General features: G+C 39.4%; 1 protein-coding gene across 2 annotated transcripts in view; it reads left to right on the top strand.

The window, feature by feature from the left end:
* Positions 1-118: 118 nt before the first annotated feature.
* The window catches only part of LOC115627471 (thyroid receptor-interacting protein 11), a 40,115-nt gene continuing 25,854 nt past the window's right edge, over positions 119-14,379 (top strand). The window contains exons 1-2 of one of the 2 annotated variants that reach the window (XM_030523144.1): positions 119-408; positions 801-920. In XM_030523144.1, the coding sequence (XP_030379004.1) occupies positions 205-408; positions 801-920 (324 nt within the window). In that variant the 5' untranslated portion in view covers positions 119-204. The remainder of the gene's footprint in view (positions 409-800; positions 921-14,379) is intronic. The other variant, XM_030523143.1, reaches the window with a different exon arrangement.

Below are 14,379 nucleotides of genomic sequence, written 5' to 3' on the forward strand. Positions count from 1 at the left end.
TGTGAACTATTTTTTTTTGGTATTTTTTAGTGTTAGTCGAAACAATAACAAAATCAGCTGGAACGGACGGTTTTGTGCCACGCAAAAAATAACAAATTTATATTGCAACAAAAGGAAAAAATATCTAAAGTGTGTTTGCAGGTCATTGCAAAAATTAGCGAGGATTGCACACTACAAGAGCAACATTTGAAATAGAACGGCACAATGTCGTGGCTAAACAACAGTCTAAACTCCATAAAGGGGCAACTGACAAATTTGGCGCAGGAGGTGCTGGCCGAAACGGCTGGACCCGGTGATGAGGACTATCGCGGACCGGAGGTGAACACAAAAACGGCATTGGAGCTGCTGGCAGAGACGCAACAGCAAAAGGAACAGCTGGACAGAGCGTGCGAGGACAAAGATCGTGAGGTGAGCGCACGACGTGGACGTTTGTTGGTTTGTTTGGCTACGTTAGGCTACGTTAGAACAGCTGCCACGACAATTACATATGCACGCCTGTGCATGTGTTTGTACATGTACGGACCTATTTTTGTACATATGTATGTGTACGTTCAACCGACAACAAATAAACCAATCAAACGAAAACAGTTAGAAACAAACAAAAAATTGGCAGTGGGCTTGGGTAAAAGCGTCGACGTCAATATTAATTTCTACTTTGTCCTGCACTTGTACGTCTTCGTTAAGCGCCTTTGACCTGCCTCTGACGGCTGGGGTTGGCCAATATTTTCCTTCCAACTCTCTGTCAATTGCCAAATCGTTGTTGTCATGTTTTCTTAACGATGGTCCATCTTTCCCAACAGATTGCAGCGCTGCGCAAACAGATTTCGAAACTGCAAAGTCAAAAAATTAGCGACAGTGGCGGTGGTGCCGGTGGCGACACAGAATCAACCACTTCACAGACCAGGCACAGTTCCAAGTCGGTAAGTTGAGCAAAATGTGGCAAATGTGCAAACAAAATTGGTTAGTAACCACCTACAATGGTGACAATGGTTGTAGTGTACGTCCAGCTAACCAATTTGCAACTGCTGGCTGGGGCTGAGCCAACAAACAACAGTTTACGTCTCAGTCAGTTTCTGCCTTAATACTGACGCACATTTCCGGTTTGTTGTGACCCTCCCGCGACATACATCCCATACATACACACATATACACACATATGTATAAAATGTGTTCATATCGCATATATCGTTGCGCTTCACATCAAGAGCTGTTTGCGTATGCTTACAAGCAAAAAGCAACCAGCAACAATCGGGAAGCAGGCAGCCTGCTTATCTGGCCCGACGCGATAAGCAGTGGTGGCAGGCGTTCACGTAGCCTCACATCCCTAAATTAATATTTAAATTTTGATAAAAGCCGGGCAGGAGCAGCACAGCCGGTGCTGGTGGCCAAATACGCTCGTCTGCCTTTCTATTTGCACGCTCACTTGGGCTTATCTGGCTGTATCGATGCCCTGTGACACCAACTGGGTCTGCGACAGTTGTAGTATGCAATATGCTTCCCCATATATCAGCTTACCTGCAGCTAAATGTTACCCCGATAACGAACGGCCATCTCAATGCTTTGCGCCACCATACTATGCTACACCATGAGCCCATTATTGCTGGGTTCTTTATGGGGCTTTTTTTTAACGAAATTTCTATTTGATTTAACATTAACATTTATTTACTCGCCTGTCATAAATCCGCCATGGTTTTTATACCCTATATCCGAAACGGAAAGGGTCTTATGAAATCATTCTGTCAAAGGTAAGACCTTAAATTACGCGTAGCAGTATCTACGGGCTCTTTTGAAACCCGTAAAAATAGACAAGCTGATGTCCTTTAAACATTTATTAAATACTACCGTCCTGCCCCTGCTTCGCACGGTTATTTATGCAAACATTTTAAAAATTATACATTTTATCACACACACATACACCCTCCTTTTTGCTATGAGTTACTAAGAAGGAGTAAAATTTATTTTGGATATTATTATTTTAATGATTTTTTGTCCGTTTTTATATTTTTTTGTTAGACTTTATTAGGTCAGAGGTTCTCTGTAAAAGATATTTGATGTTTTATTTTGTGGTAGCAAAAGAAATTGATTTTCAGGAGCTCCGGCCCGTGATAGGTCAACATACAGTAAAACATTGCTTTCGTATGTCGATCCCTACTAATTCGAAGGCTTGGCCTTGGGACTACCGGAAATTGAAGCCATATAAATGATCAAATGGGATCATCGGTATCCTCGGTTTTCTCGTTATATGAGCTAGTGGACCAGTTGCTGGGCCGTTGATAATACTTGCTACACTTAAATTGTCCTGCAATTCCTTAATAAGCAGCCTCGTCCCATTGCACATGCTTGGAAGGCTTTAATTTCTCAAAAGCATGATTGCAATTCCGAATTTTACCGTCAATTCGTGTGGCGGCAGTCCAGAAGGCATTAGTTAATTTAAATGTCTTCAATATTAATCACGGAGTCGATCGAATTGTAATTTTTTATTTGGCTGGGGGCTTTTGAATATTATTGCCTTAATATTTAAAGTGACAATGTTTCGAGGATGAATTTGAACAGCATGTTATTCAGGAGTTTTTTAAGATAATTTTTTTACACCTTTGGTTACATTATTGGCGTTTTAGTAAGGATTCCATTCCTTTTTGCAAATATAATATAGCCCATGTTCACCGTCGATAGTGTAGCTTCCCAACAGTGAAAGAATCCATTAAATCGGTCCAGTAGATTCGGAGCCTTTTCGATTCAAACAAACAAACAAACAAACAATCAAATATTTCCTCTTTATAATATTAAGTATAGACTACCATAACTCTTGGAATTTCGCTTTAAAAATAAGTCTATGTTTTCTTTATATTTATATGCATTTGAATGGAAGGACTTTTGAAGTCTTTACTACCTAGTACCTATCCCTTCTCCCACATTTCATCCATTTAGGTAGCATAAATTTGATTACACCGATCGTTCTTCTGATTTCGATCAAACTTTCAAATGTACTAATAATTTGTAGGGTATACCATAGTTGGACGAATTTGGAATTCAGATTTGGCATATACATATGTATTACGAGGGCAGACCCAACAGTCAGTGATATTTAAATCGAGCTTCTTTCTCATTCTCGCATTAGTTCAATACTGAATGAAAAATGAATAAGATTCGATCAGGTTTTTAAAAGCGACCCGCTATCTTCATTCAACAAAATACTTTTTCATATACAGTGGGCGCCAAAAGTCTACATACGATCCAATATTTTGCTACCTGGCCGAAACAAAGATATTTATTAAAAAACTAATGATGCAGTGTCGTAGCTTATCTATTCATATGGAAGAAAACGAAAAATGATTAACTTAAGAGATAAAAACGAAACACCATATTGCTTCCTTGACAAAAGTGTACGTACGATTTCATTTCACACTTAATTCTTCGAGCTGTGCATCGCCAATAAAGCGGTACGCCCTCGGTTATTAAAGTTCTTGATTTGGCTTGTTTCTAGAAATTATTCTCATATCCTTTGGATGCTTTCTGAGAACTTGCAAGAGGATTTCGTTCATAGAAATGGCTTGCCATAAAGAAATCTCCACCGATTTGCGAAAATTACTCTTAAAGTACAGAAATGAGAACAAAATGAACTAAACTTTTAAATCTTGGCAAGTTTACTGTACATGCAATATTGAAAAACTATAAGAACAATAGCAGTGTCGAGAATAAGCCTCGAAGTAATTGACCAAAAATATATTAATATGTGATTGTTTTTAAGTAATAATAATAAACATTTCACTTATGGTGTTTCATTTGCGAACACTTTAATAAATCGTTGAAGTTTCTGATTTGTTCGGACCACCCTCGTAAATATGTTCACATTTGTAGGTACACATACATACATATGTATGTGCTTTGTGCGCCTGCCTCCCTCGTTTAATTTATCGAATTAAGTACTTTCGATTAGGTACAACCCGTGCCCCTTTCCAAGTCCATCGCGCTCAGTCGATATCATTGAGTTGGATTACGTTAGTTTGGATTTACGGCGCTGCCTTTTCGTGCGCAACTGTACACGGTGTTGACAACAGATGTAAATCTGCCTAGATACGGGTAGATTCGATGAACCGCCTCCATTAATTTGTGTGTACCGCTTTGGGATTTCTTTAATATAAATATGAAAAGGATCGATCCTATTTGTTGTAATCGTTTTTATAGGTTTATAGTTTTCTGTAGGAATCACTGGGAGAATTGTTATCTTGACAAAATTAAAAGTCTTTCTCCATGTTGTGAAAAATGATAGCAACAAATGACAGAAATAGGTTTTATTTTTGGCGATGCGATCATACTCGTACCATAAAGAGCGCCTCCGACAGTATAGAAACCTATTTATAGGCTAATGATAATAGAAAAGGTAAATAAAGATTAATAGGCTAAGCTTCCTCTTCAAAATATGTGCTAGTCAAGGACACGCGAATAAAGATTTCACCGGCATTTCTGTTTAGTATTTAACTGTACCAATTCGGTTGGCATTAAGTTAAACTGATCCTTTTAATAAAAAGGTTAAACCCTGTATCCAAATGTTTTCACAAGCCTTCTATTATATTCTTCATCGGTTCGTCGTGATATGACCAGATTTACGGAGTTATAGCCATTCATGTAATCGCCGACCGTGCTCTGCCATCAGCTGTGGTTGTTGTATCTAAAAGTGTGGCCCGCTTGACTCCAACACTTCATTCCTATTTCGTTTATATTGAATGGATTAGTCGTTACTCATACTATACATATATGTTTAAATTCACTCTACAAGAAAAATAGATACTTGTAGGTATTTTCCTCGTCTGCAAAAAAAAAAACCGTATCACGATAGATCACAAAACACTGACAAATAGTGTGATGAAGCAGAGCTTAGTTTTCTAATTACAGATAATTTAGAGATAAAAAGATAGCGAACATACGCGTATACGTATTCTTAAGTCTGTAGCAATATCTCTCCATATAACATCTGTTATTAGACCCAAAAAGTTTGGTCTGAAAACTAAAATTAGCAAATGAAGCTAACTTCCGAATTTAGTTTCCAAATTACAGATTCTTAATTCTAAAGCTCCATTTTAACTTTAACTAACTACTTGTACTTCGTTATCTTTTTATATTGATTTATGAACTATAATAATTAAAAAGTTATTATAAAACCTGCAATAGAGGAATGCATTTCCCCAAAGCTCCGAAGGTATAGATTAGAAGAGATGGTCTTCTTCATTGCAAATTTAAAGAAAATTTTTAAAGCACTCTATTTTATAGAGCAATACCAATGCTTTGACTATTGGTTCTGAGTCGATATAGCATGTATAGCTGTTTGTTTCCCAAATAGGTTTCTTGGTCCTATGAGCAGCCGGGCTGAATACTATATCCTATACCTGCCATACGAAAGATTCGGTTTTAAAGATGTTTCGTATGAACAAGTTATTTAAAAAGGCACCAGACCACTATATCGTACAAGTATACCTGCTATATAAACAACCCTTTAAAACAACTCTTTAAAGTAATGTACTGGAAATTCTGCTGCTGTGCTGAGTGATGTTGTGTTGCTTGGTTCGGATCGACTTTCTATATGATAACTCTGTTATGAATCTAAGACAATTCCCATAATGTCTAATAACGCCTTTTACACGTTTGGGGTAATTCAAAGCTAGAAGTGGTTAGAGACCTTATTACCAAAAACTGATAACAATTTCCACAAAGAGAAGCAAATAGAGAAGGGAAACTTAATTATAGTATATTTAATAGCTAGCTAACAGCGACATCGAAGTTCCATCCTTACGCTGTATTTGTGTGTTGGCCGGAAGGAATTGGTAATTCGTAGTGAAAAAGACTTGTATTATGTGAGTGAAGGCAGACTTTAAAGCTTTGCATTTAGTTTTCGTAAAACATATACAGATATGGATGGGTGCATGAAGCTACCAAAGGTATAACACTTTCATTCTATTCTATTATTATCAGTGGATCGATAGCAGCCACCATATTGTTTGCGCCTAATTGTGCCAGGCTAATACAGACAGGCAGATAAGAGCTCATCAGCAACATGCCGAACCCTGCCTAGACGAACAGCCGTTGCCGGCCTAGTCGCCCCTAATTTGCATGTACCAGGGACGCTTGATGTCTTTTATCTTATCCAGGGACTATCATTGGACAGGATCGATAGCCACAGCGGCGTGCTGTTGCTTATCAGCCTGCCTGCTGCTGCCATCGATAAGAGAAAGCCAGAAAAGGGTTGACAATATGGGGGCGTAGGCGACGCGTGCCTGGGGTGAGTTTAGGGGTTGCTTCTCTGACGGTGCTCTGGCTCTATAAAAGTGGGGCCACCTGCTGGCTGCCATTCATTTCGTGCGATCGCTGCCGGCCAACTTCAACTCCAGACCAGTTCCAGTCCCAGACGCAGTTCCAGCTCTAGACCAACCAGCCGAGCCCGCATAAAGTGTTAATTTTTGCTGTTGCGTCGTTCGTTTGCCAGCTTACCCGTCAGTTCGTCAATTAGTCATTTAGCCATTTAGTCATTTCGTCGCTGTGTTTCCAACTCGGCGGCATTTGGCCTAAAAAGACAAAACGTAATTTGCAATTGAAAATCGTGTGAAATTTTTCCAAAGAAGGTCGGCAACTTTTCTTTTGTTTTTTTCGTGTGTGTGTTTTTTTCGTTTTTTTTCTCGCTGTTTATTTTGTGTGCTACGAAACGGAAGTTGCAAGCGGCTGCAGTTTCAGTTTGTGTGTTTTTGGGTGAGTTGAACAACAACAACAAAAATTTGTATGTCTATTTTTATATACCCTAGCCAAAAGTATTTTTACTTAAGTCTGCCGGTTGTCACGCCACTAGATACTCGTATAACCGCCTGTGGAGTATAGTATTGATGCATGGCGTTAGAACGATTGATTAACTAATTTTACAATCGAGTAAAGAGATTGTTAGCTTTGAAAGAATGCAGAGAATCAAGTCCTTTTATATACATTTCTAAGTTTTTTTAAAAGCAAACAAATACATAATACACAATGCAAAAATAGTTATCTATAGTTTTGTGAGTGTAAACTGGCACGATGCACAGCTTTACACAGCTTGCTTCTCATAATAATGTTCAACAAGTTCTTATATTTAAGGGTAGATTAAACTTTTACATTTCGATTGAATGTGTTGTTGGCTAGTTTATCCGAATTTTACAATTTTCTTAAATTGAATTTAGATTCGCACGGAAATTGATGTCATGAATATAAACGTACTTCGTTTGAAACCATTAAGAACTTGTTACTAAGTTATTGATTTCTGAACAAACCAACTCTTTGATACTTACTCTTTTAAAAGGACTTGGAAAAAAGCACGATATCTTTCGCGAAATTGGGAGGGAATTCGGAACAGAGCTGATAGTAATTGGCTGTTATAAAGTAGCTAGAATTAGGGGCTTTTTAAATGCTAGAATTAAGACCATTCGAAACAAAATAAATCCAAAAGTTCAGCATGTTTTTACCGTGAAAAACATTCTTTATTTCTCAAGATATAACAAATTCTAAATATATTTTTAAATAGATTAAATGCCCCACAATACTTGTATTGTCCTATTTAAATGTTTGAAAATATTGAAGACAAGTGCTGCTGCTGTCAGCGCATTTTTTTACCTCATACTTAGCTAAATTGTGTGTCAATATATTTTGAAAAGTTTAACCAAGAAATGAAATTGATAGTGTATTGGAATCGCGACAATGGAATATTTAATTCAATTTAGCTTAGAAGTAATTTGTTGTTGTACGTGTGTACACATATGTGACTAAGTAGTACATACTTGTATATGTATGTACATGCTATGTACTTAGCATATGCAAGTCCATGGCAATAACAATAACAACAACAATGAAAATAGCATAGAAAATTAGTTTAATTGTTCAATTTAAACGCAATGATTAGACGAACGCGCAGCCAAATCTCGACACGAGGCGGCGAACACGAACATGGCGTTGATAATGACCAACAGAGTGGATTGCTGTTGCCAAACCGCTCAACCGCCGAGCCACACACAGCCACACACAGCCACACAGCCGCCCAGCTGGCTAACCACCCAACCGCTCGACTGTCCGATCAACTGCCCCCACACTGTCCTCTCGCAGCGCCCCTCGTTCAGTGTCCGTTCAGTTGTGTCGGCTCAGTAAAGCAAAACTGAAACTGAAATTGAAATTGAAAATTGGTAAAATGACACATACTCGTAGAAAATGTCATCGTGTCTCGTCGTGTTGGCGGCAACGTATTTTTGTGGCAGCGGGTAATGAAGCGCACCACCCTTGCAGATGCGGGGCGCGGGGTGCAGGGTGTCGGGGCGGGACGGTACGGGTCGGGATGGAAGGGGGAAAGGGGCCTTTAAATCTGTTGCTAGCTGGCATGCACAGCGCCGGAAGCACGCCATGTTGGCATACAAAATATTAACAATTTTTGTTGTTAGTAAGCAGCAAATAGCAACAACAACAACAACCAAAACAACAACAACAACCACAACGATATTAGCATTTAAGGCCTAAATAAATGTTTACCTATTAAGCTGACCCACAAAGATTCAGCGGATGCGGATTGTTTGCTTAGAGTATGCTTCTGAGGGAACTTACAAGCTGCATTATTGCGAGCGCTTCCTTATTCCACAATCCTGCCCCCTTCACCTCGCATTCCCTCCCAATACATGGCATCGTCATCTTAGCGTTTTGGCCACGTCAACTATTTGATAAATTTGATTTGTTCCGCTCGGACACACTGTGACAAATGGCTTTCAGCTGCACTTGTGGTCCCTATTTCTGGTGTTGTTGTTGTTCCTCTTTTTGTTGTCGTCCATAATTAGTGCAACATTTTCTGGGTTGTCGTCGTCTCTAACGTTCCCGTCGACAAAATGGCCCGCAAAAATTGGCATTAGTTATGCCCGTTAACGCAATTGAGTGATGGCCATCGTCATCGCCATCGCCAGCTACACATGTGGAGTTCTCGCCCCCTTTTTTTTGTTTAAATAAATATCAATTGTTGTTGTTTCGGTGTTTCGGTGTTTCGACAGCCTGAAAACATGCTCGTAAAAATATTTTGGCACGCCAGCCAGGATTGATTCGGCATACTACATAATATCTAATTAGCAATGTGTGGTGTGGAGTGTTTGAGTCGAAAGATAGGTTTGAGGGGAGGTGACAGTGGGGGAGCTTAAGATAGATTTACGAGACGGTAGCCATACAAATTGTTTTATTCACATGCTTCTAATAATCTCTCAATTACTTTCTCTACATCAGATCTAAATTCTTAGAACCGTGCCCATGTTTCTTTATTGTCAATTTTATGGGTTTTTGACCAAATTTCGCACTGTTAGGTTGCATATTGCTATCGTGTTGGATTGTATATATTGTACATATGTTCATACCTCCGATTAGTAGAAACGTGCAAGACATTCAAATGCAAATTGTTCCGATGTCCCATACTCAATTTCCCCAAATTGGGAAGTTATTATTTTCTTGAGATGGCTTTCCTGATTATGTTGAATGTTTTGTTAATAACTAGGTTAGCCTAATAGCCTTCAAATGGTATTTTTGCTGAGACGAAAAAGAAGTTCTGGTTCGTCTTTTAATTGGTTTTATTTGCTGGTAGGCTATAATTTGTATTTACAAAACCATTCGGGGCTCAGTCCACTCTTTTTTGACTGCTCCTTGGGATATGCTAAGCATATTATTCATATAAAATCAGATTTGCGCGACTTTTGTGCGTCTGCGTAGGTATTCGATTTCACAAAAATGAGACTTTAGCGGACAGCAGTTGTTGCTCTCTAAAGGGAAGAAGATAATCACAATATTTGCATTCAAGTAATAAACTCCTACTCCACACTTGTGCTTCAGAGGCAAATGGAGAGGCGGTGTGCGTTTGCCGTTCTCCTGACAGTGCCTGCACATTGACAGCCGCAATTTATGTATTTACTTCATCTATTTACTGTATATAATATAGAGTCTTCCTGTGTTCCAGATCACAGGTAAGTTTTTAGTCTGCTATGCCAAAATGTGGCCCATTCTCTTTTCGTCCATTCGCCTGCTACCGAAACCTGCAGAAAAGTTTCTAGCGTACATTAGTTTGTCATCGTTTTTGTTCTCAGAGATACCGATATAGTCAGGGACCCAGCAGAGCTCCACATTAGTTGTATTATTAGAAGGTGGCTTCTGATGGAAGCTTCTAGGACAAGTCAAATTTATTTTCTAATCTAATACTGATGCTATTCTTGAACGACTAATTCTTCTAATTTTTGGGGACTGTGGAGACAGAGAAAAATCATTATTTTGTGTTCGAGGTAGAAATTTGTCACTGTTGCTTGTTTCCTTTTAAAAGAAATTTATAGGAAAAGGGAGAAGAATCAGAATGTAGGGTAGAATATAATTTTTGGTATTCACACAGCTGCAAGTTGTTCAACGAAAATGAAATGTTAACTTTAGTCATGGCTTAGTAGCTCCACTTAGTCGTAATTGCTAAACCATCAGCGGCAATCTTTTTGGGCCACTCTCCATCGCCACTGTGCCAGAAACGATTTAGAGCCTAACCAATGACCATAGCCATACGACCATATGGCCATGTCTATATAAATACATACTTGTATATAGTGTGTACCTGTATGCCGATCCATCGCTGAGGAGGCCATGTCAACGAGTTATGCATGATGTGGTGGTGGACAATCGTTGTTTAGACCTAGAAATGAAAATGACAATATTTTCTCGTTACCACCCCACCCCCGCCCACCCCAACGGCCCCCCCCTTGCCTCTCAACTGTCATATGAAAGGCGAAGCGTTGCATGTCGCTAAGTGCAGTTGTGGTTGTTGTAGTTGTAGTTGTTGCCGCTGTCAGAAAGACCTGCAATTATTTTATTAAATTTTTTTTTGTATACAACACGATGACTGACATTGTTGGTTGTTGTTGTTGTTGCTACTGCTGCTGCTGCTGCTGAAATTTCTAAACAATCAACCGTGCGGGCTGCGTTTCATTCAAATAAAAATAATGTAAGAGAATGGGGAGGGAGAGGGAAAGATTGAGCCCGAAACGTAACGAGACGCGTCAATTTCCACCGCCAGCCCACAACTCATTCGGCCATAATGCAGTTGGCCAAATTAATTTGGCGATTTGACGATTTGGCTGTTTAGCTTAATGCCACAGCTAACAACAATACTCACACACACACACACACACACACATACATAGAATACATACACTTCTAATAATAATAAAGCAAATGTTGTAGACAGAATAATATGCTGGCTGGCCATAACTCTCTCACACACACACACACACACACACAAACGCACACACACGCACAAACACACGTGCGAGTACAGATGGCGCTGCAGTTGCTCTCCATTTCCGTTGGGTTGGTGCGGGGTGGGGATGTGTTGTTGTTGTTGTTGTTGCTGTTGTTGTTGTTGCTGCATTGTGTGCAGCTTCGCTTGCGTGTGCTTAACGAGCTTTGGGCTAAACGTCGCTTTAGCCAAACGCCGTGGATCAGCATGTGTGTGTGTGTGTGTGTGTGTGTGTGTGTGTGTGTGTGTGTGTGTGCAGCTACAGATACAAATGTACAAAGATATATCTACGGGCACTCACACAGTTGTCGCACTGCCCGACCGACTTTTGGATGCATTCAAATGTTGAAGTTTGCTTTGCGTTCTTTATTATTATTATTTTTTTTGTCTATTTATCTATTTGTTTGTTTGCGTTTAACCTTCATGTAATTATATGGTATACTATACACACACTTGTACACACATACATATGTACATAAGAGCTTCAGACATCGGCATTGTTGGTTATGCATTTATGTTTTAGTGCCTATCTACTCATTTATCCGCCTGCAAGTACACAGTGAAAAAAATTGAATGCCACTGCACCTGAATTTCAACTCTAAATATATTCATGGAACACGCTAGCTTCAAAGATCGTATCTTTTAAGTATAGCCTTGTAAGCGAACTTCCTCAAATGGCAGCTTTACGATAATGGTTAAGCGTACAAACTTCCAATACCTTCACAAACAGTTCAATATGTAACGACTGTGTTAAGCCTTATTGTTCCTATGACAGCTGTGTATAAGTATATAATATACATAGTCGTCCGATCTTATTTAAGTTTTGCAACTTAAACGCTTAAGTCAAGGAACGTCAAGATGTCGACTAAAATACTTAAAAACTAGTGCCCAGAATGTTCAGGGTTTTCGTAAAATAAGGGTTAGGGAACTCTCCTCTTTTTTCACCCTTTTAACCGGTCTAACAACGAACCACCCAATATTACATTTTCCAATATATTCATAAGCAATCGAGCAAAACGTTTTTTTTTTTTTTTTGTGGCATGAATCCATTTTATTTAATAGGTATGTATATCGACTCGTCTCGTCATGCTGATCATATATGTACATATGTATAACATGGAGCGTGCTTCGCTCCCCCTTACTTATTATGCATCGACTATATCATTGGGCACATTCGGAGGTTTCAAAGATTTTTATATTTCTTTCTAACTACTCTAAACATGAGGCGGACAAAAAAATGTCTTTCACAAACTGAACTTGCTCGGGAAACTGTTTTATTTATTAAACAAGAGAGAACGCTACAGTCGAGCAAGGCCGACAGTGAAATACCCTGTACCCAGACAAACTTCCGTCACTGAGTTATAACTGCCCTTAGCAGAAGCAAAAAGAAGAAGAAGAGCGAATTGACCGATTTGGATGAAATCCAAAACAAAAGTAGATATTTATATTACGTGTGCAAAGTTGGGTTTCTGTAGGTTAAAAAATGTGGACAGTATTGGCGAAAGGAAGGGAAAATCTAAAAAATAAAATAAACTCGTGTAGCCTAGGGACTAGGATCGTCTGCATACCAAGTTTTCCAGGCGTTCATCCAGACAGAAGGACAGACGGACGGACGGACATGTCTAGATCGATTTCTCTCGTCATGCTCATTCAGAATATATGTACTTTATGGGGTCGGAGATGCTTCCTTCTGCCTGTTACATACCTTGCACAAACCTAATATACCCTTTCTATCCTACAGGGTATAAAGAGTGGGTACAATTTTCTTTTCGAGAAGCTCTTTTTCATATTTGCATGTCCTTTTCGTTCGTGTCGTTTCGAAAACCCTTGTATTGAGAATATTTATATTAATTCGACTGCAGGCTACTATGCGGCCATTGAGTCGCCTTTGCCGTGTTTGCATGCACTTTCGAATACCTTTTGGTCTCGGTATTTGTTGGATTTGGGAAATGGCAGGCGGAGAGGCTGATCCACCCACCAATCACCACCCACCCGTACTTGTGCCCGCATTCGTATCCGGACAGCTGAGCAGCTGGCCGGCTAGTCTGGCAGCCAACCAGCCAGCCAACCAGCCAGCCAACCAGCCAGCCAACCAGCCAGCCAGCGAAATGCTAATAAGCATTAAATTATGAAAAGATTTTGTTTGCAGGCCAGTCGAGCCATAAATGACGAAATTTAAGCGTTCATATTTATAGCCCAGACTTTTTGCACTGGAAATATACGCGCGGCGAGTAACGCTCAGATTTTTATAGGCAAGTCGCGCAGTTGCATAAACATGGCAAGAGCAGCAACAACAACAATAGCTGCAACAAAAAGCAGCTAGGCAAAAAATGAAAATATGTTTAGGTGTTGTATTGTTTGTTGTAACTGTGGTTTCGCTTGTTGTTGTAATTGTCGCTGCAAGGCCTTGCAATAAAATCTAAAACTGAAACGCACAAAAACGAAAACCCATAAATACGCGTAGTTAAACAATCTGAGCGATGTGCTAAAGCCTTCGGGGCATTGGAAAAATGTCGGACAACCAGGTCTCGGGTTTGACCTGAGATGAGTTGAGGTGGAATAAGAAGTAGTGTTAGACATGCTTAGATCAAGAGGTCGAGGATCTAATCAGTGCAGGAGGGATCGAGTTCAAGGCGATGCGAGCTTATTTCAATTCAGAGATAGTAGTTATTGAGGCCTAAAAAGCTGTCTTGAAGCAAATAGTCATTTTGAAAACGTAATTCCATCCCACTTATAATGAAATGATCTGATAAACAGGTATGAAATAATATCAATACGATATTATCAAGAGATTTTAGATACTCGTGTTATTTTACCTTCCGTGCCTGATTTTAAGCAAAAGCTAGAAAGCCTCTAAGCTTTGCTCCGTAGGAGGAAGACTGCAATCTACTTGGAATGCTTTAGACTTTTACAGGACCAATATGTAATTATTTTGTAATACACGTATTTGTTAAGGAAATCAATTACTTATTTGGTTGGCGTGGAAACCCGCAACAGATTGGCCAAATATCTAGCATTCATCTTCTCTTTATTAAATTTAAATTTAATAAATGGCCTTTACCAAGTTGACTGTGGATTTGTAC

Source organism: Scaptodrosophila lebanonensis, unplaced genomic scaffold (genome assembly GCF_003285725.1).
Source record: "Scaptodrosophila lebanonensis strain 11010-0011.00,11010-0021.00 unplaced genomic scaffold, SlebRS2 tig00000096-arrow-pilon, whole genome shotgun sequence".
Taxonomy (NCBI): domain Eukaryota; kingdom Metazoa; phylum Arthropoda; class Insecta; order Diptera; family Drosophilidae; genus Scaptodrosophila; species Scaptodrosophila lebanonensis.